The following is a 21,937-nucleotide window of genomic DNA, read 5'->3' as shown; positions in this document are numbered from 1 at the left end:
CTGAGACTCACACTATTTCCTAATGGGTCCAGGGCTGTTGGGGCAGATCTGTTGAGGGGTGAGCCACAAAACAGCACCCTCAAGTGTAGAAAATCTAATTTCCACAGATGACAGCTTGGAACTGTGTTTGTGATATATTGTTAAGGGAAACATATTATAAAACAACATGATCCCAAGTTGTGAAGAGTGGTTATCTCTGTGTAGTGGGATTTGAGTCCATTCTACTTGTTAAAAGTGATTTTCCTGAATTTTCCAAGGGTACTGCATAGATGTAGTGCTTGGCAACTGCTTAGAACAGTGCTTAACACAAAGTAGACAGCAATGAACATACGCTGAATGAATGACTGGGTTTTGTAATCAGGGAAAAGACTGGAGGTTTTTTGCTCAGGTCCCAGAGCAATGAAACACCATTCTGAAGGGAAGTTGCCCAAGAATCAGCATAAAGTGAAAATATGCAAGATTTGTTCTATGATGGGGTATTAATTATAAATCTTTCATTAATTAAAAAGATAGAAAATTTAAAAATTGTTTAATAAATAAAAAATAAAGATTGAAAATTAAAAGTAATGAGGATGAGTCCAAGCAATGACACAGACCTGGTACATCTAGCGCACAGGTCATCTGCATTCCTAACTTCTTTCTCTGACGCTCCTGTGCTGATCGCCTGCTGGGGGCAGTACGGTGTCTCTGTGCCCCACAGTCCTGCTTCCTTTGGTCCTAATGTTATCACTCTATGGTCATCAAACATATGACAATAGCTTTTATCGATTGATGTTACTTTATTGTGTATCACTATCTCCTTAGGAATTCTGCTATTTTATGTTATCTTATGTAGTCTTTACAAGTCAGATCAGATCAGTTACTCAGTCGTGTCCGACTCTTTGCAACCCCATGAATCGAAGCACGCCAGGCCTCCCTGTCCATCACCAACTCCCGGAGTTCACTCAGACTCACGTCCATCAAGTCAGTGATGCCATCCAGCCATCTCATCCTCTGTCATCCCCTTCTCCTCCTGCCCCCAATCCCTCCCAGCATCAGAGTCTTTTCCAATGAGTCAACTCTTCACATGAGGTGGCCAAAGTACTGGAGTTTCAACTTTAGCATCATTCCTTCCAAAGAAATCCCAGGGCTGATCTCCTTCAGAATGGACTGGTTGGATCTCCTTGCAGTCCAAGGGACTCTCAAGAGTCTTCTCCAACACCACAGTTCAAAAGCCTCAATTCTTTGGCACTCAGCCTTCTTCACAGTCCAACTCTCACATCCATACATGACCACTGGAAAAACCATAGCCTTGACTAGACAGACCTTTGTTGGCAAAGTAATGTCTCTGCTTTTGAATATGCTATCTAGGTTGGTCATAACTTTCCTTCCAAGGAGTAAGCGTCTTTTAATTTCATGGCTGCAGTCACCATCTGCAGTGATTTTGGAGCCCCAAAAAATAAAGTCTGACACTGTTTCCACTATTTCCCCATCTATTTTCCATGAAGTGATGGGACCAGATGCCATGATCTTCATTTTCTGAATGCTGAGATTTAAGCCAACTTTTTCACTCTCCACTTTCACTTTCATCAAGAGGCTTTTTAGTTCCTCTTCACTTTCTGCCATAAAGGTGGTGTCATCTGCATATCTGAGGTTATTGATATTTCTCCCAGCAATCTTGATTCCAGTTTGTGTTTCTTCCAGCCCAGCATTTCTCATGATGTACTCTGCATATAAGTTAAATAAACAGGGTGACAATATACAGTCTTGATGAACTCCTTTTCCTATTTGGAACCAGTCTGTTGTTCCATGTCCAGTTCAAACTGTTGCTTCCTGACCTGCATACAAATTTCTCAAGAGGCAGGTCAGGTGGTCTGGTATTCCCATCTCTTTCAGAATTTTCCACAGTTTATTGTGATCCACACAGTCAAAGGCTTTGGCATAGTCAATAAAGCAGAAATAGATGCTTTTCTGGAACTCTCTTGCTTTTTCAATGATCCAGCGGATGTTGGCAATTTGATCTCTGGTTCCTCTGCCTTTTCTAAAACCAGCTTGAACATCCAGAAGTTCACGGTTCACGTATTGCTGAAGCCTGGCTTGGAGAATTTTGAGCATTACTTTACTAGCATGTGAGATAAGTGCAATTGTGCGGTAGTTTGAGCATTCTTTGGAATTGCCTTTCTTTGGGATTGGAATGAAAACTGACCTTTTCCAGTCCTGTGGCCACTGCTGAGTTTTCCAAATTTGCTGGCATATTGAGTGCAGCACTTTCACAGCATCATCTTTCAGGATTTGGAATAGCTCCACTGGAATTCCATCACCTCCACTAGCTTTGTTCATAGTGATGCTTTCTAAGGCCTGCGGGGAGCTGCCCGTGAGAACGGGGTCCTTTGTCTGAAGGACACAGCTCTGGGAGCTGCCTCAGTCCTTGAGGGTTTGCTTGCAAACATAGCTCTCTGTCCCGCCACCCCAGAGATTAGGCGCTTATTTACTGCAGGCACCTGGAGCTCTGTGCAAACTTCTCATGCACAGAGAAATGTTATCTGGTGTAAGAAATAATAACAGGGAGCCATTCCCATGCTCTCAAGATTTCTTGTGACTGTAAGATGTATAGGCCAACCAAGAAAAAATGTCAACTGTCTTGTCTTTCTCGCGCTTTTCTGTATAAATACGAGATGTTGAAAAAAGTTGGTGTCAGACTGCGTCCCTTCGTGGTGACATGTCTGAACCTCTCGACCCCATCTTTGTAGTCTCTTGCTTTAGTTTCTTTCTTAGCCCCGCCGTGCACGTTCTCGGGACCTGATCGACTTTGCCGGCTGGCTCCGGCAAAGGCCCACTTGACTTCACATTCCAGGATGTCTGGCTCTAGGTGAGTGATCACACCATCGTGATTATCTGGGTCGTGAAGATCTTTTTTGTACAGTTCTTCTGTGTATTCTTGCCATCTCTTCATAATATCTTCTCCTTCTGTTAGGTCCATACCATTAAGCAGATTGTAATAGCTCCTTTTCAAAATGAGGAACTGGAGCCAGGAGAGGTTTTCTAACTGGCCCAGGAGGAGGCGAGGCTGGGAGCCAGGCACCGCTGTATGACACCATCCTCCCAGCCCCCGCTGCTAGCTCACGTGGCTCCTCAGAGCTCCGAGAGTTCGCTGACCTTCTGGGCTGCGGCTGACTCATCTCTGATCCTAAATCCAGCCCAGCACCTGGCACAGACAGGATTAGGGCATGTTTGTTAAATTCCATGGGAACTTCCCTCAGGAAGTTGAGGCCCAAAGAAGGCCAGTGAGCAGAAAACATCACAAAGCCCAGGTTATTTCGAGTCCAGCTCAAGGTGCTCTGTGAGTGTGGCACCGGCCATCCTGGGGGCAGAAAAAAGGGAACTGGTTCCCACTGCTGAGAGCAGAGAAGGGTTGAGAAGGAGGAAGAGGTGTGTGCAGTGTGTTTGTGTGTGTGTGTGTGCATGTGTGTGCATGAGCATGCCTGTCCATGTGATGCCTCCAGCAATGAGGTGGCCTGTGTGCCAGGGTCTCTGGGGTCAGTCCAGCCCCACCTCTGTGAATCCCTTCAATCCCCTAACACACAGTCTCCTCCTAGTCCTGCCTGGAGCTGGAGGCAGATGTGATAGTATGCTCAAGCTGGCTTGTATCAGCTTAGGACTGTCACATTATCAGGAATTTTGCAAGCTAGTTTGTAAACACCACCATTGGTAAAAATTAAAATATACAAATGCATAATTAAATAAATTATTAAAAAGGAAAGTAGTAAAGCCTGAAAACCCATCACCTCCTAATTACTTTGCTACCTTTTGCTGTGATTTATCTCTGGAGGTTATCTACATCTGTTATATGTGCAGGATGAAAACTCTATGTTATGGATTGTGCTACTCCCGTGCCTCCCTTCACACCTCCATTCAGCGACATCACATCATTAGCTTGAAATCAGCCAGGCTGGGAGTACTTACACCAGGGAGATGGGGGAGCACTACAAATCAGGCTCTGATTTATGTTCTGAGACTGTCTAGAAAGTGACAGAGAAAATGTTAACAAGGCAGATTAACTTTAAACATGTTTGTAGCCATTACATTATGAACAGCAAAAAAAAAAAGGAAATATTCTTCTAGAATTTAAAATTCTTATCTCATTCATCCAAAAAAGAGTTTCTGGAAAATGAAATTCTGACTCACACCTTGTTTCCACTGTTGCACGTTTGTCTTACTCATTAATGTCAATAAATATATCAACCAACACTCATGTCGGAAATAAACTCATGGGTCAATGGCAGGTTGACTACATATACAAGAGTTCTGGCAAAAATCAATGAAAGCATTCTGTGAGATTTAATTGGGTCTGTGCAGTTTGCAAGAAAGATCATTGTATATTTGTTATTTGTAAATTGTGTGTGATAATCTATTCTATCAGTACAATTCCTTGCTTTTGGACCAAAGAAAAGTTTTCTTTCTTGGGTTGGAGAGGGACTCTCACTGGCTGTTTCTACCTCCTCATATGCCAGACCCCATCTGCTCCTCTGTCCTCAGAGCATCTGGGGTCAGCCCTCTCCAGACTGAGTGCCCCCTCAGCTCCAATCCATGGGCAGCTGACCTGGCGTCCCTGGCCTCCTGCTAGGTGAGGGAGTGTCTGGAACTCCCCCGCCCTGGGTTCCTGATCACACAGTGGACTGAAGTCCTTCACCTGGTTAACCAGTAGCCTGAGTGCTCTGCACACCTGGCCCCGTGATCAATGTCCCGCTCCATGCTACAGGTTGTGGGGAGCAGGGCGGGAAGAACACAGCAATCTTGCCCAGAATGGCCCCTCTGTCCTCCAGAGCTGCCAGCCTCCTCTGAGGCCCTCATGCAAAGGCACCTGGCCAGGAAATACCACTTTGAGCCCACCCAGCCCTGCTCCTAAAAGTGCCGTGGCTTCCTAGTCTCAGATGAGCCCAGGGTCTCAGTTTGGTTACTTGTGAACTGAGATAGTTGGACTGCGTGGGACTCAGTCCACAATCACAGCAGGGAGCCCACTTTGTGGAAAAGTCTTCATACATCTGTGTCCCCCACTAGAGGAGGTGCTCCCTAGGGGCAGGGACCTTCCTCATTATTCTCATGTGCTCAGCTCCTGACCTGGCATGTGGCAACGACAGGTGCCCACTATTCTTAGTCATTCAGTCGTGTCCAACTCTTTTCAACCTCATGGACTGTAGCCCACCAGGCTCCTCTTTCCATGGGATTCTCCAGGCAAGAATACTGGAATGGGTTGCCATGCCTTCCTCCAGGGGATCCTCCCAGTCAAGGGATCAAACCCAGGTCCCCCAAGTTGCAGGCAGATTCTTTACTATCTGAGCCACCAGGGAAACCCTGGTGCCCACTAATGCTTCCTAAATGGATAGATGGAAAGTTAACCTTTCTCAAGGGCCTACAGTATGTCAAGCTATTCCTCAAGGATATGCTTTTATTAACTAATTTCAGCTTCATGATAGCCCTGTGAGAGGTACTATCATCACCCCCATTTCACCTATGAGAAAACGGAAGCAGCAGAAGGTAAGGAAACACATCCAGGCTTCCCAGCTAGTGAGCGGCAGAGTCTGCATCCCCCTCAGGCTTGCCTCTGACAGCTTCCCCAGAAAGTCAGTCCCATGTGCCCTTCTGTCTGTTTCTCTCTCCATTGCTTGCTGCTCTGTCCCTGTCTGTTGCTCTCAGTGACTCTCTGAGAATCAGGAGAAGTTCTACAATGAGAGCCACACTGATATCCTGTTTTGATTCCATTTTTTCCCCAGGGCCGCTGTCTGTCTTCTCTGTGTGTCCAAATCAGTTTTTTTCTCCTTTGCCATGACTACTCCCTGGACTACTCATCTGGACCTTGCTGTACAGCTAGGATGAGGCTTCCCAGGTGACTTAGTAGGTAAAGAATGCCTGCAATGCAGGAGATGCAAGAGATTCGGCTTCGATTCCTGGCTCAGGAATCTCCCTTGGAGGAGGGCATGGCAACCCACTCCTGTCTTCTTGCCTAGAGAGTCCCATGGACAGAGGAGCCTGATGGGCTACAGTCCACGGGGTAGCAAATAGTGAGACACGACTGAAGTGACTGAACACTCATGCATGTACAGCTGGGGACGATCAGCTCTGGTTGGTAACCTCCATCAGAGGGTGACTATGGGCTGTTTTCATGCACTTGTGAGTCCTCAGATCTACCCAGAGGAAAAGCCTGGGATTTGGAGTTATAAACCTCGTGAGCTGGGGTGAATCATTTCTCCTGCTGAATCCTTGGTTGCTTTATCTGTAGAATGGATGGGATGCCAGCACTTTCCTAGATCCTTAGAGAACGGATAGGAATGGTGATTTGTTAACTGAGAAGTACCATGCTTGCTAGGCCTCAGGCCTGCTTCCACCTTCCCTACGAATACCTGCCACAGATGCTGTTTCATGAGGTGGGAGTGGAGTATTCCAGGCAGCAGCCTGGCCCCCAGCAGACCCTGGGGTCCCTCCTGGATGTGGGGTCTGACATTATCAAGAGACACAGGAGCCACAGAACCAAGGAGCTGGACTCCTGGCTGGGTGTCTTGGCTCCACTGTTTAACCAGCTGGTCAACTGACTCAGAGAGACAGAATCGGCTCAGCCAAGTTGGGAACAGAGCTCTTTCCCAGGGCAGAAGGACTGCAAGAATTTTCCTGTCTTGAGCAGGGCACTGTAGTAAATAACAGAGCTTTACAGTTTATAAAGAACCCTCATCACCAAGGTCTCACTGGATCCTCAGAGAACACCAGTCAGAGGGAGACTATCACTTGTTCTTGGTGGGACTCAAACACACGTGATAACTTTAAGATGAGCTATTGACTGGCCTTTCGTCTCTGGCCTGGTTCTTTGTTCCATCTCCTCCCAGGGCCTCCCTGTTTCCTCCTCTGGGTGTCCAGATCTCTGTTTATTCTCCTTTGCCTTGACCTTACCCCTTCAATTGGAGCTTACTGTTCAGAGAAGAATGGTCTGCATCTGGTAGCTACCCCCTTTTTGGAGAGAGTGTATGGAAGTGTTTTCACCCATGTTTGGCAAGTTCAAGCAGAGTTACCATGCGAAAAATGGGTGATTGAAGAAGACAAAGGCCCCCCCCTTTTTTTTTTGCTCCCTTCCATTCCTAACTGTCCTAAAAAGCACCGTTCATTTTTATTTCTTTCATAACCTTACCCTTGTTTACTGTGCTTTTCCTAATAACTGACTCCTCACCCTAACATCTTTTTTTGTCTTTAGCTGAAGATGGTATTTAGGGTGACAACTTCAGTCATTTGGGAGAGTTAACTCAGTTTTCCTAGGTATCTCCCACGTATTCAGGAGGTGTACACGTGCACGTGTGCTAAGTTGCTCCAGTCATGTCCAACTCTGTGCGACTCCAGGGACTGTAGCCTGCCGGGCTCCTCTGTCCATGGGATTCTCCAGGCAAGAATCCTGGAGTGGGTTACCATGCCCTCCTCCAGGAGATCTTCCCAACCCAGTAATCAAACTTGTGCCTTTTACATCTCCTGCATCGGCTGTCAGGTTCTTTACAACTAGCACCACCTGGGGAGCCCATACAGAAGGTATACATGTTATTAAATTTTTGTTTATCTCCTGTTAATCTTTTTTTATTATAGGAGTATCTTTGTCAAGAACCTAGAAGGATAGAGGAAATATTATTTTTTCCTTCCCCACAATAACATCTTGCAACAATCTAAACGGAGAATCCCCTGATACCAGGAAGCAATGGTTCTACTTTTTGAGTAGTCTTTTTAGTTTTAGAATCATTTAAGATGAAATGTTTGATGCTTTTGAACTGTGGTGTTGGAGAAGACTCTTGAGAGTCCCTTGGACTGTAAGGAGATCAAACCAGTCCATTCTAAAGGAGATCAGCCCTGGGATTTCTTTGGAAGAAATGATGCTAAAGCTGAAACTCCAGTACTTTGGCCACCTCATGTGAAGAGTTGACTCATTGGAAAAGACCCTGACGCTGGGAGGGATTGGGGGCAGGAGGAGAAGGGGACGACAGAGGATGAGATGGCTGGATGGCATCACCGACTCGATGGACGTGAGTTTGGGTGAACTCCGGGAGTTGGTGATGGACAGGGAGACCTGTCGTGCTGCAATTCATGAGGTCGCAAAGAGTCGGACACGACTGAGAGACTGAACTGAACTGAAGATGAAATGTTTAAGTTTAAATGTTTGAGTGAGAATTCTTAATTCATGACGTCTAGACATGACTTTACAGCTCTCAAATGCCTTTCATATTATTTTTTCATATGATCTTCACAAAGCTGTGGGTTAGGACAGGGGTTAATAAGTGAGGAAACTAATTAATAGATGAGGAAACTGAGGCTTTAAGATCTACTAGAAACTACAGAGCCAGGTTCCAAACCCAGATCCTCTGGGATCTTCCCATTCTGTACTTCAGAATGAAGACAAACTGAAATCTGTTCACTGACCCAAGAACCTACCTGTGGTTCTCTGCTCAGTGCCCCCTGCCAAATTACATAAACCATGCCTTCTTCCCAGTTCCATGAATCACCAATAACAAAGACAGTCACCAGGTTTCTCAAAAAACTAAAAATAGACTACCATATGACCTAGCAATTTCACTTTTGGCTACATATCTGAAAACAACAAACACACTAAGTTGAAAAGATACACGCACCACAATGTTTGTAGCAGTGCTATTCACAACAGCCAAGACATGGAAGCAACTCAAGTGTCCATCATCAGATGAATGGATAAAGAAGATATCCTGTTCAGCCACAAAAAGGACAAAATGTTTGCCATTTGCAACAATATGGATGGACTTGGAAGTTACGCTAAGTGAAATAAGTCAGACAGAGAAAGACAAATATCAGTTGATATCCTGTATACGTAGAATCTAAAAAATACAACAAACTAGTTAATATAACAACAACAGCAACAAAAAGCCAGACCCATAGATATAGAGAACAAATTAGTGGTTACCAGTGGTGAGAGGGAGGGCTTCACAGGTGGCACCAGTCATAAAGAACCTGTCTGCCAATGCAGGAGACATAAAAGATGTGGCTTTGATCCTGGGTGGAGGAGATCCCCTGGAGAAGGGCGTAGCAACCCACTCTGGTATTCTTCCCTAGAGAATCTCATGGACAGAGGAGCCTAGCTGGCTATGGTCCATAGGGTTGCAAAGAGTCGGACACGACTGAAATGACTTGACGCCTGCATGCACGCAGTGGCGAGAAGGAAGGGGAGAGAGGCAAAACAGGGGTAGGAAATTAAGAGGTACAAACTATTATGCATAAAATAAACTACAAGGATATATTGTACAATATAGGGAATATAGGGCTTCCCTACTAGCTCAGACAGTAAAGCGTCTGCCTGCAATGCAGGAGACCTGGGTTCGAGCCCTGGGTCAGGAAGATCCCCCAGAGAAGGCGATGGCACCCCACTCCAGTACCCTTGCCTGGAAAAGCCCATGGATGGAGGAGCCTGGTAGGTTACAGTCCATGGGGTCACAAAGAGTCGGATACGACTGAGCGACTTCACTTTCACATGGAATATAGTCTGTATTCTATAACTATAAATAGAGTATAACCTTTAAAAATTATAAATCACTACACTGTGCAACTATAATTAATGTTGTACATCAACTGTACTTCAACTGTACAAAAGTAAAAAGTTACTTTTTTAATTAAAAAAGAAGACAGTTGCCAGGAAAACTCTATTGTCCAGCATGACTTGTTTCAAGCTGGGCCCTGATAACTCACCTTGCATTTGGAGGAAACATCTTGGTGGAAAAGCACTGCTTGCCACCCTGGTTAGCAATCTGCTTCTCTGAATTGTTCTTTGGGCTTCTCTGGCCTCTTGTTGAGTGCTTCTGATATTCTGATGTTCTGCCCAGTTTATGTCACATCATCCAAAATTCCTCAGAGAAAAACAAACATATAGTCAAATATTTACCAGAGAAATGACAGTATGTGGTGGCCTCCTTCCTTGTTTGGGAACACTACTGGCTATTCTTTGGCTCTTCCACCCTTCCCATGCTTTCTCATTCAAAATCAGGAACTTCCTTCCTATTTTCTCTTTCTGAGACTCCTGCAATCTTTTTTAGTACCTGCTGGCTGTGGGCACTGGATCCTTGAGATACTGAAGCTTTGTTCAGCAGCTGAGGCCTCTTTAGCTAGCTGTAAAAATTATTACAGGCAATAAAGTAGGACTCTGCCTACTCTGCCTCAAGGCAATAAACTAGGAAATTAGGACCACTGCCTTCAAGATTCTCTCTGGAAACAAGACCATTTGCTGGGAGGAGGGGCTAGAGACAAATTCAAAACAGAACCCTACTCCTGTAGCAGAACCAGGGCTAGCTGTCCACCAGGAATTCCTACTCCCTTGCCATAAAGTGAAGCTGCTGCTGGCAAGGACCTTCCCAACCCAGGGGCATATTTCCCAGCCCACCCAGCATCTAGGAACAAACACGGGACCAAGGCTACCAGTGGACTGTGAGAAGTGATGTGCATTACTTCTGGGCTAAGACAGTTAAGAAGCAAGTGTGTCTTTCTACCCTCTCCTTCCCCATCTGCTGGTTTAGGATTCAAAGGCCTGAAAGGAATGGGAGGGAAGGAGCCTAGGTCCCTGAATCACCATGTAGAGGAAACTGTCCTCTATACCAGGGGTCCCCAACGCCTGAGTCACAGACCGGTACTGGGCCATGGCCTGTTAGGACCCCGGCCACACAGCAGGAGGTGAGCACCAGGCAAGCAAGCAAAGCTTCACCTGTATTTACAGGCACTCCCCATCACTGGCATTACTGCCTGAGCTCCATCTCCTGTCAGATGAGCAGTGGCATCTGATTCTCATAGTAGTGCAAACCCTACTGTGAACTGGACATGTGAGGGATCTAGGTTGTGCACTCCTTGTGAGACCTGAATACCTAGTGATCTGAGGTGGAGCTGAGGTGGTAATGCTAGCACTAGGGAGTGGCTGCAAATACAGATTATCATTAGACAGGCTTGACTGCACAGAGACCACAATAAATCAATTGCTTGCAGACTCATATCAAAACATCAGACAGTGGCAATAATCCAACTTATTTTAGTTTGTGCATGGCCCACTCATTATTCTATTTACCACTCCCATCCATGCCTCTTTCCTGCACTGAACACTTGTCTCAGTCACAGTTTTGGTAAGCCTGCAAGCTGCTGCTGCTAAGTCGCTTCAGTCGTGTCCGACTCTGTGAGACCCCATAGATGGGAGCTCACCAGGCTCCCCATCCCCAGGATTCTCCAGGCAAGAACACTGGAGTGGGTTGCCATTTCCTTCTCCAATGCATGAAAGTGAAAAGTGAAAGTGAAGCCGCTCAGTCGTGTCTGACTGTTCATGACCCCATGGACTGCAACCTACCAGGCTCCTCCGTCCATGGGATTTTCCAGGCAAGAGTACTGGAGTGGGTTTCCATTGCCTTCTCCGAAGCCTGCAAGCTAACCCTAGCCAAAATGAGGAAAAAACAAATGTTGCTAGAGAGCTTGGGGAAAAACCCAATGATGAGACAGCAGAAGCCTCTAAGACTGCAAACAAAAAGAAAACTGTATTTAATAGAAAATACCGAGTCCAACTTAAATTATGGGTTTGTTGCAACAGGTGATTCACATTCTCCAACCCTGCTTTGTATAATATGTGGTGACTGGCTACACAACAAAGCCCTGAAACCTTCAAAACTATTCCACATGGAGACCAAGCACCCTGCATTAAAAGACAAGACTTTGGAGTCTTTTAAAAGAAAAAAAAAAAAAAAACCATGAACATGAAGAACAGAAACAATTATTGAAGGCGATCACTTCGTCCAATGTGTCTGCACTGAGAGCATGATTCTTAGTGGCTAACCTCATTGGTAAAGCTAAGAAGCACTTTACTCTTGCTAAAAAGTTCATCATGCCTGCTGCTAAGGACATTTGTCATGAACTTTTAGGAGAGGCTTCAGTTCAAATGGTGGCACATGTTCCTCTTTCACAACTGGCACCATAACTAGATGAATTGATGAAACAGCAGGGGATGTTGAGGCTCAATTGTTAGAAAGGATTAATGAGTTACTGTGGCATACAGTACTGACACTGACGAGTCTACCAATGTTGACATCAAGGCAACAGTGCTTGTTTTGAGGGTGTGCTTGAGGCTATATTATGTGCACTTCTGTTGCTGACCAACACCACAGCTGCAGAACTATTCAAGTCTTTGAGTGATTCAGTTCAGTTCAGTTACTCAGTCATGTCTGACTCTTTGCAACCCCATGGACTGCAGCATGCCAGACCTCCCTGTCCATCACCAACTGCTGGAGTTTACTCAGACTCATGTCCATTGAGTCCGTGATGCCATCCAACCATCTCATCCTCTGTCGTCCCCTTCTCCTCCCACCTTCAATCTTTCCCAGGATCAGAGTCTTTCCCAATGAGTCAGTACTTCACATCAGGTGGCCAAAGTATTGGAGTTTCAGCTTCAGCATGAGTCCTTCCAATGAATATTCAGGACTGATTTCCTTTAGGATGGACTGGTTGGATCACCTTGCAGTCCAAAGGACTCTCAAGAGTCTTCTCCAACACCGCAGTTCAAAAGCATCAATTCTTCAGCACTGAGGTTTCCTTATAGTCCAACTCTCACATCCATACATGACTACTGGAAAAACCATAGCCTTGACTAGATGGACCTTTGTTGGCAAAGTAATGTCTCTGCTTTTTAATATGCTGTCTAGGTTGGTCATAACTTTTCTTCCAAGGAACAAGTGTCTTTTAATTTTATGGTGGCAGTCACCATCTGCAGTGATTTTGGAGCCCCCAAAACTAAAGTCTGTCACTGTTTTCACTATTTCTCCATCTATTTGCCATGAGGTGATGGGACCAGATGCCATGATCTTAGTTTTCTTAATGTTGAGCTTTAAGCCAACCTTTTCACTCTCCTCTTTCACTTTCATCAAGAGGCTCTTTAGTACTTCTTCGCTTTCTGCCATAAGGGGGTGTCATCTACATATCTGAGGTTATTGATATTTCTCCCAGCAATCATCCAGCCCAGCGTTTCTCATGATATACTCTGCATACAAGTTAAATAAGCAGGGTGACAATATACAGCCTTGACATACTCCTTTTCCTATTTGGAAACAGTCTGTTGTTCCATGTCCAGTTCTAATGGTTGCTTCCTGATCTGCATACAGATTTCTCAAGAGGCAGGTCAGGTGGTCTGGTATTCCCATCTTTTTCACAGTTTGTGGTGATCCACACAGTCAAAGGCTTTGGCATAGTCAATAAAGCATAAGTAGATGTTTTTCTGGAACTCTCTTGCTTTTTTGATGATCCAACGGAAGTTGACAATTTGATCTCTGGTTCTTCTGTCTTTTCTAAAACCAGCTTGAACATCTGGAAGTTCACGGTTCATGTACTGTTGAAGCCTGGCTTGGAGAATTTTGAGCATTATTTGGATGATTACATATCAGGAAAACTGTATTGGTCATTTTGTGTTGTTATATGCACAGATGAAGTAGCTGCCATGACCAGATGACTTTCTGGTTTCACGTCTAAGGTCAATTCTGAATATGAATCTATGCACTGTGTCATCCATAGAGAAATACTGGCTAGCTGAAAAAAGTCACCTGAATTTAACAATGCTTTGCAGGATGTGATTAAAATTATCAACTACATTAAAGTCAGTCAGTTCAGTCAGTTCAGTCGCTCAGTCGTGTCCAACTTTTTGAGACCCCATGAATCGCAGCACGCCAGGCTTCCCTGTCCATCACCAACTCCCGGAGTGCACTCAGACTCATGTCCATCGAGTCAGTGATGCCATCCAGCCATCTCATCCTCTGTCGTCCCCTTCTCCTCCTGCCCCCAATCCATCCCAGCATCAGAGTCTTTTCCAATGAGTCAACTCTTCGCATGAGGTGGCCAAAGTATTGGAGTTTCAGCTTCAACATCAGTCCTTCCAATGAACACCCAGGACTGATCTCCTTTAGGATGGACTGGTTGGCTCTCCTTGCGATCCATGGGACTCTCAAGAGTCTTCTCCAACACCACAGTTCTAAAACATCAATTCTTCGGTGCTCAGCTTTCTTTATAGTCCAACTCTCACATCCATACATGACTACTGGAAAAACCATAGCCTTGCCTAGATGGACCTTTGTTGACAAAGTAATGTCTCTGCTTTTTAATATGCTATCTAGGTTGGTCCAAGGTTACTTCCAAGGAGTAAGCATCTTTTAATTTCATGGCTGCAATCACCAACTGCAGTGATTTTGGAGCCCCAAAAAATAAAGCCTGACACTGTTTCCATTGTTTCCCCATCTATTTGCCATAAAGTGATGGGACCAGATGCCATGATCTTTGTTTTCTGAATGTTGACTTTTAAGCCAGGTTTTTCACTCTCCTCTTTCACTTTCATCAAGAGGCTCTTTAGTTCCTCTTCACTTTATGCCATAAGGGTGGTGTCATCTGCATATCTGAGGTTATTGATATTTCTCCCGGCAATCTTGATTCCAGCTTTGCTTCTTCCAGCCCAGCATTTCTCATGATATACTCTGCATATAAGTTAAATAAGCAGGGTGACAATATACAGCCTTGACATACTCCTTTTCCTATTTGGAACCAGTCTGTTGTTCCATGTCCAGTTCAAACTGTTGCTTCCTGACCTGCATACAAATTTCTCAAGAGGCAGGTCAGGTGGTCTGGTATTCCCATCTCTTTCAGAATTTTCCACAGTTTATTGTGATCCACACAGTCAAAGGCTTTGGCATAGTCAATAAAGTAGAAATAGATGTTTTTCTGGAACTCTCTTGCTTTTTCGATTACATGCCCTTAACTCAGGTCTCTTCATGCAGCTCTATGAGGAGATGGACGCAAAGCATCCATTTGAACTCAAAGCATCTCATCTCATAAGAGAAGGCTTATGTGGAGAGATGAGATGACTTTCTAAAGGTAGGTTGCTGGCCAGAGTTTTTGAGTTATGAGAGCAGTTCTAGAGATTTCTTTTAGAAAAACAGTCACCATTGGCAGCATATTTCAGTGACACAGAATGAGTCGATAAACCTGTTCAACCTGTTTGAGGAACTCAGTCCATCATCTCAGGAGAGAAAAACAACTGTGTTCAGCTGGCAGATAAAGTAGCTACATTGAAAGCCAAATTGGAATTATGAGGGTGATGAGTGAACATCAGGATTGTTGACATGTTTCAAACATTAGCAGAGATTTTGAAAGAGACTGAGCCAGGGTCTTCTTTCTCCAAGCTGATGCATGATCACCTATCTCAACATTCAAAAGAATTTAAACATTACTTCCCAACCACAAAAGCCCCCCAAACTGGGAAGGAATGGATCCATGACCCATTTGTGAATAAGCCAGCTGAATAGACCTTGTTTATGCTATAAGAGGATCAATGGCTTGAGACGGCAAATGACAGTGGCCTTAAAAGTATGTTTGAGACAACTTGAAATCTCCATCTATTGTGGATTAAAGTCGAGGAGGAATGTCCTGAGATTGCTGCAAAAGCACCGGAGAGCCTGCTTCCATTTTCAATACCTCATCTTTGTGAAGCAGGCTTTTCTGCAGTGACAGCAATGAAAATGAGATTATGGAGTAGACTGGACATAAATATCACACTTCGGGTGTCACTGTCTCCCATCACCCCCAGATAGAACCATATAGTTGCAGAAAAACAAGCTCAGGGCTCCCACGGATTCTGCATTATGATGAGTTGTATAATTATTTCATTATATATCACCAAATAATAATAGAAATAAGGTACACAATAAATGTAATGGGTTTGAATCACCCCAACACCATCCCCTTCCACGGTCCATGGAAAAATTGTCTCCCATGAAACTAGTCCCTGGTACAAAAAAGGCTGGGGACTATTGCTCTACACCTGTCCGTGAGCAGGAAATAAAGGTCTATTATAATAAATCAGTTGAGAGCTGGCCTATTTGTTACAGCAGCTAGTGTTGCCCTAGCTAACACAGCACAGAATGTGGAGGACTTGTAAACATCATGTGATCCAAGTTCTTGATTTTAAGGATAAGAAGACATGGGCTTAAGGAAGGGAAGTACGCTAACAGGACTGGCCAAGCCTCAGTAAGTCTGCTGTGCCCACAGAGCTGTGCCAAGGGTGTGAGCATTCATGCTGGTGCTGTGAGATTCTGTGCCCCAGAGCACTGCTCATTGAACCAAGGCTGAGCACCTGACCCAACAACAGCCAGTCATAAACCACATCAATGTCATCTATGATGGGCATTCTGTCCAGCAGGTCATCACTTTCAGGAGTCTGACCTTGAGACACAAAACAAGAGCCCAGCACTGGTCAGTGGGACCAAGAACCAAATGACACCCAGAGAGATGCAGGAAGCCAAGGAGTGAGCATATTCTGATCACGGCAGATCATGGCTCTTGCTCCTAAGAAGTATTAAGATCTCCCAGCATGGCCTATAGATTTTAAACGGCCACCCTGTTTCCATGATGACCTTCCAGAGCCAAATGGGAACTAGACCAGAGGTGTCTTTGTTGTCCACTCACTGCATCTGTTGGCTCCCAGGCCAGTTAATGGCACCTTCACACTCTCATCACCCACAAATTGTGGCTCCTCCCCTTCTCTCACCTCACTCATTCTGCCTCCTGGCTCTTATCCATCCCTTCACTTTTGTCAGAGGGCTCATTCCTCTTTTCCCTTCTGCCAGCTTGGAGATCCACTCGAGTTGCCTTTAATTAAAGGGGTTTCCAGTTACTCCCCTGAAAGAGGTAGGGCCCAACCAGGGAAGATGATGGAAACTGAAGTACTCTTGGGCAAGGTTCCTTCCCTTCCTGCCAAGTGGTCTCTCTTGATCGTGTCTCTCTCCTTTCTGGCCTTTTCTTTAATCTTTCTTCTCTCCGGCTTAGTCCCTTTTGCTTCTTAGGGTTTCTTGGGGCTCTCTTGGGGCTTCAACTCACCACCATCCTGATTCTAGTTCCTGGTATCCTTTCAACCTCTATCTCCGGCTCCTTCCCCAGACCTGCTAAGAGAAAAGCTCTTCTGTTTATCTTCCGCTCAGTGCGTCACAGCCAGTCTATGCCCTCCTGTCTTCGGCTCAATCCTACACCCCTTGTATCAGTTTCCTCAGTTCAGTTCAGTTCAGTCACTCAGTCGTGTCCGACTCTTTGTGACCCCATGAATCACAGCACTCCAGGCCTCCCTGTCCATCACCAACTCCCGGAGTTCACTCAGACTCACGTCCATCAAGTCAGTGATGCCATCCAGCCATCTCATCCTCTGTCGTCCCCTTCTCCTCCTGCCCCCAATCCCTCCCAGCATTAGAGTCTTTTCCAATGAGTCAACTCTTCGCATGAGGTGGCCAAAGTACTGGAGTTTCAGCTTTAGCATCATTCCTTCCAAAGATCACCCAGGGCTGATCTCCTTCAGAATGGACTGGTTGGATCTCCTTGCAGTCCAAGGGACTCTCAAGAGTCTTCTCCAACACCACAGTTCTAAAACATCAATTCTTCGGCGCTCAGCCTTCTTCACAGTCCAACTCTCACATCCATACATGACCACTGGAAAAACCATAGCCTTGACTAGATGGACCTTTGTTGGCAAAGTAATGTCTCTGCTTTTGAATATGCTATCTAGGTTGGTCATAACTTTCCTTCCAAGGAGTAAGTGTCTTTTAATTTCATGGCTGCAGTCATCATCTGCAGTGATTTTGGAGCCCCCCAAAATAAAGTCTGACACTGTTTCCACTGTTTCCCCATCTATTTCCCATGAAGTGATGGGACCAGATGCCATGATCTTCATTTTCTGAATGCTGAGATTTAAGCCAACTTTTTCACTCTCCTCTTTCACTTTCATCAAGAGGCTTTTGAGTTCCTCTTCACTTTCTGCCATAAAGGCGGTATCATCAGTTTCCTAGGGCCCCCCAAAACAAAATCCAAAAACCAGAACTCTTATTTTCTCACAGTTGCAGAAGGCGGAAATCCAAGATGAAAGTTTCAGCAGCTGTGCTTTCTCCTGAGGTCTCTCCTTGGCTTGCAGAGAGCTGCCCTCTCCCTCTGTCCTCACGTGTCCTTTCCTCTGTGCGCCTGCATCCTAGCGTCTCTATGTCTTTAGCTCCTTTTCTAACGGAGACACCAGTCAGATTGCATCAGGCCCACCTCTTACATGTCCCATCTCCCAATAAAGTCACATTCTACAAAGCTGGATGCTAGGGCTTCAACATATGAACTTGGGGCAGGGGGACAATTCAGTCCATAAACAGCCCTGGTCTAATCAGTTCTGATGGAGCAGAAGGGGGTCCTGGAAGCACTGAATAGGCACCCTAACTGACAATTCAGACCACCTGTGTTTACCCACTTGCTCCCTCTACTCAAGCCTAGAATGACACCTCTGACCTCTGCTTATCACCATTGCTTGTTTATCAAGTCCTACCTTAAGCATGAGCTTCCCAAGTGGCTCAGTGGTAAAGAATCTGCCTTCAATGCAGGAGATGTAAGCTCGATCCCTGGGTCAGGAAGATCTTCTGGAGAAGGAAATGGCAACCCACTCCAGTATTCTTGCTCGGAGAATTCCATGGACAGAGGAGCCTGGTGGGCTACAGTAAATGGGGTCACTCAAGAGTTGGACATGACTGAGTGATGAAACCTCAAACATAATATCTGGCATAATATTCTGATGACTGTGGCATAATCTTGTTTCTCTTGGCTTGGTCGACGTCTCTTTTATGGCATGTATTTATGTCTTCTTTATTTGTCCATTTAGCACATATTTATGGAGAAGCAACCTGAGGCAGTGGTTCAGAGTGTGGACTTTGAGGACAACTCAACAATTCATCAGCTGTAATTTTGGCCACGTTACATTGTAATCCCCTCTGATCCCCAGTATTATCTGAGACAAGCTGCCCCTACTCTATGACAGATGAGGTTGAAGTGAACTAACAAAATGCTCAGGAGGGTGCCTGACATGCAACAAGCCCTCAATGAACATGAGTGATTAGAGGCTGTGCCCAGACTGGGATGTGGAGCATATGGTCATGTCCAAGATCTCAGATCCTCAGTTAGATCACAGTGGCTTGGAAGCTATGACTTGATCCAATTCAACATGACATCTGGGATATAGGGGAGGCCTCATAAAGGCTTGTTTCCTGAAATTGGGTCATTTGTAGTCATATGGATGGAACTAGAGTCTGTCATACAGAGTGAAATAAGTCAGGAAGAGAAAAACAAGTATCATATGTTAATACTCTTATGTGAAAAATGGTACAGATGGACCTATTTGCAGGACGGAATAGAGACCCAGACATAAAGAGAGACATGTGGACACAGGGGAGAAAGGGGGTGGGGTGGGTGGGACAAATTGGGAGAGTAGCATTGACATATGTACATTACTGTATATAAAATAGATAACTAGTGGGAAGCTGCTGTATAGCACAGGGAGCTCAGCTCAGTGTTTTGTGATGACCTACAGCGGTGGAGAAGGCAATGGCACCCTACTCCAGTACTCTTGCCTGGGAAATCCCATGGACGGAGGAGCCTGGTAGGCTACAGTCCATGGGGTCACTAAGAGTTGGACACGACTGAGGGACTTCACTTTCACTTTTCACTTTCATGTGCTGGAGAAGGCAATGGCAACGCACTCCAGTGTTCTTGCCTGGAGAATCCCAGGGACGGGAGCCTGGTGGGCTGCCATCTATGGGGTCACACAGAGTTGGACACAACTGTCGTGACTTAGCAGCAGCAGCAGCAGAGGGGTGAGGTGGGGGGATGGGAGGGAGGTCCAAGAGGGACATATAGCTGATATACTTTGTTTTATAGCAGAAACTAACACAACATCATAAAGCAATTGTGTGCATGTCAAGTCGCTTTTAGTTGTGTCCAACTCTGTGTGATCCTATGAACTGTAGCCCACCAGGCTCCTCTGTCCATGGGATTCTCCAGGCAAGAATACTGGAGTGGGTTGCCAAGTCCTCCTCTAGGGGATCTTCCTGACCGAGGGATCAAACCAGTGTCTCTTATGTCTCCTGCATTGGCAGGCGGGTTCTTTACCACTAGCGCCACATGCTAACATATTTCCCTTTATCAAATTTATATGAGGATATATTTTCCAAAAATAATGGATCTTTCCGATCCAGGGATCAAACCTCTTGTCTCTTAAGTCTCCTTCATTGGCAGCTGGGTTCTTTATTATTGGCGCCACCTGGGAAGCCCTGTAAAGCAATTACACTCCAATTAAAAAAAAAAATGGAATATCCTCCGTTAGAAAATCCAATAAATAAATAAATGTTTGTTCTCAAAATTTTAAATGATAAAAGAAAAATAAAAAGACAGAAACACAAGGATCAGTAAAATGTAACTCTCTTACTGGACACCTGGAAACAAAGAAACCTTGTAAATGTGTTTCCTCTGAAACCAGGCCCTCTCTTTCCCAGAAGAAGCAGTGCATCCATGCCATACCGTTCAGAGAAAGGAATTGCAAAGCTCTTTATCAGGCACATGCAGATGCTGTCTCTTCTGGGAGTGCCACCTGCTAGGTGCTTCCTGGCTCCATTGCCCAGGCTTCAGATGGATATTTACATTCTTGGATTCGCATGGTGGTATCCCTCACAATTCTATAACTGCTCTCTCCACAGCATCAAGGAAGAGTCACTACTGAATTGCCACCAACTGTCCTGGGGATTTGGGAATGCAACCACAATAAAGTGGGAGGAAGGCTTCAGCATAATTTCATCCTCAGTAATAAGGACCCATTTCTAAGCAACCACCATGCTCTAGACATGGCCCCTTTGAACCTGGAGATAACCCTGTGTGATATATGTTTCACTCCCCCCACCTCCATACTTTCTCATTTTAGTATTGAATCTAAATGGAGAACTCAACATATATCTGTGGAACATTTCAACATTTGATTTACCTCTACCATTCTAACCTCTGCAAGACTTTGGAAGATTGCTTCTTTAAAAAAAAAATTATTTATTTGGCTGCACTGGTCTCAATTGTGACACATGGGACCTTTGATGTTCAGTTGAGGCACGTGGCATCTTTCAGTTGCGGCATGTGTGATCTGGTTCCCTGAGTAGGGATAGAATCCAGGTCCCTGCATTGGGAGCATGGAGTCTTAGCCACTGGACCACCAGGGAAGTCCCTGAACATTGCTCACTCTATCCAATGTACACAAATTTCTTTTTGAAACTGTGGAGCATTTGAATACTTTTGATGAGTTCATCCAGGTTATTGACAAAAAACATTGAATAGAACAGAGCCCCCCCACTACAGACCTCTTTCCAGGAGCTATGTTTAACAGTGCTGCAGTTGGCAGAATGTGAGAAAAGAAATGACCAACTACACCAGAACCCAGGAGAGGAAGACACACTTTGCTTGAGGCCTGTGTTTGGGAGGGTCCAGAGTTCTGGAGACACAACAGAAGGAAACTCAGCAGGGCACCACAAAAGCCATGCTTGTTTCCAGAGTGTTGGAAGGTTATTACAGGACAGCATTTATTTATAAACATATGACTTAATTATTTAATTAAAAAACAAAGAATATAAAGATATCTGGAAGACCTAGTGCAATTTCTTCCTCAAGCAATATTGATGGCTTTCTGGAACGGGTATGACCCTTGACTAGGGACAATATTTCTTAAAACTTTGGAGAATGAAACTATTTTATACTCTGGTCCTATCCCTTCTCTGGCTCCCCCTGCTGGCAGAAGAAAGACAAACTCCTTCAGTTCAGTTCAGTTCAGTCACTCAGTCGTGTCCGACTTTTTGTGACCCCATGAATCACAGCACGCCAGGCCTCCCTGTCCATTACCAACTCCCGGAGTTCACTCAGACTCATGTCCATCAAGTCAGTGATGCCATCCAGCCATCTCATCCTCTGTCGTCCCCTTCTCCTCCTGCCCCCAATCCCTCCCAGCATCAGAGTCTTTTCCAATGAGTCAACTCTTCGCATGAGGTGGCCAAAGTACTGGAGTTTCAGCTTTAGCATCATTCCTTCCAAA

General features: G+C 45.1%; 1 protein-coding gene across 2 annotated transcripts in view; it reads right to left on the bottom strand.

Moving 5' to 3' along the window:
* The window catches only part of LOC507550 (uncharacterized), a 43,513-nt gene extending 33,687 nt beyond the window's left edge, over nucleotides 1-9,826 (bottom strand). For both annotated transcript variants that reach the window (NM_001098903.2, XM_015472544.3), the window contains 1 exon segment: nucleotides 9,715-9,826. In NM_001098903.2, the coding sequence (NP_001092373.1) occupies nucleotides 9,715-9,734 (20 nt within the window). In that variant the 5' untranslated portion in view covers nucleotides 9,735-9,826.
* Nucleotides 9,827-21,937: the final 12,111 nt, after the last annotated feature.

The sequence above is a fragment of the Bos taurus genome, chromosome 8 (genome assembly GCF_002263795.3).
Source record: "Bos taurus isolate L1 Dominette 01449 registration number 42190680 breed Hereford chromosome 8, ARS-UCD2.0, whole genome shotgun sequence".
Taxonomy (NCBI): Eukaryota; Metazoa; Chordata; class Mammalia; order Artiodactyla; family Bovidae; genus Bos; species Bos taurus.
Note: the sequence above shows the minus strand (reverse complement) of the source record. Positions and strands in the feature narration are given on the sequence as shown.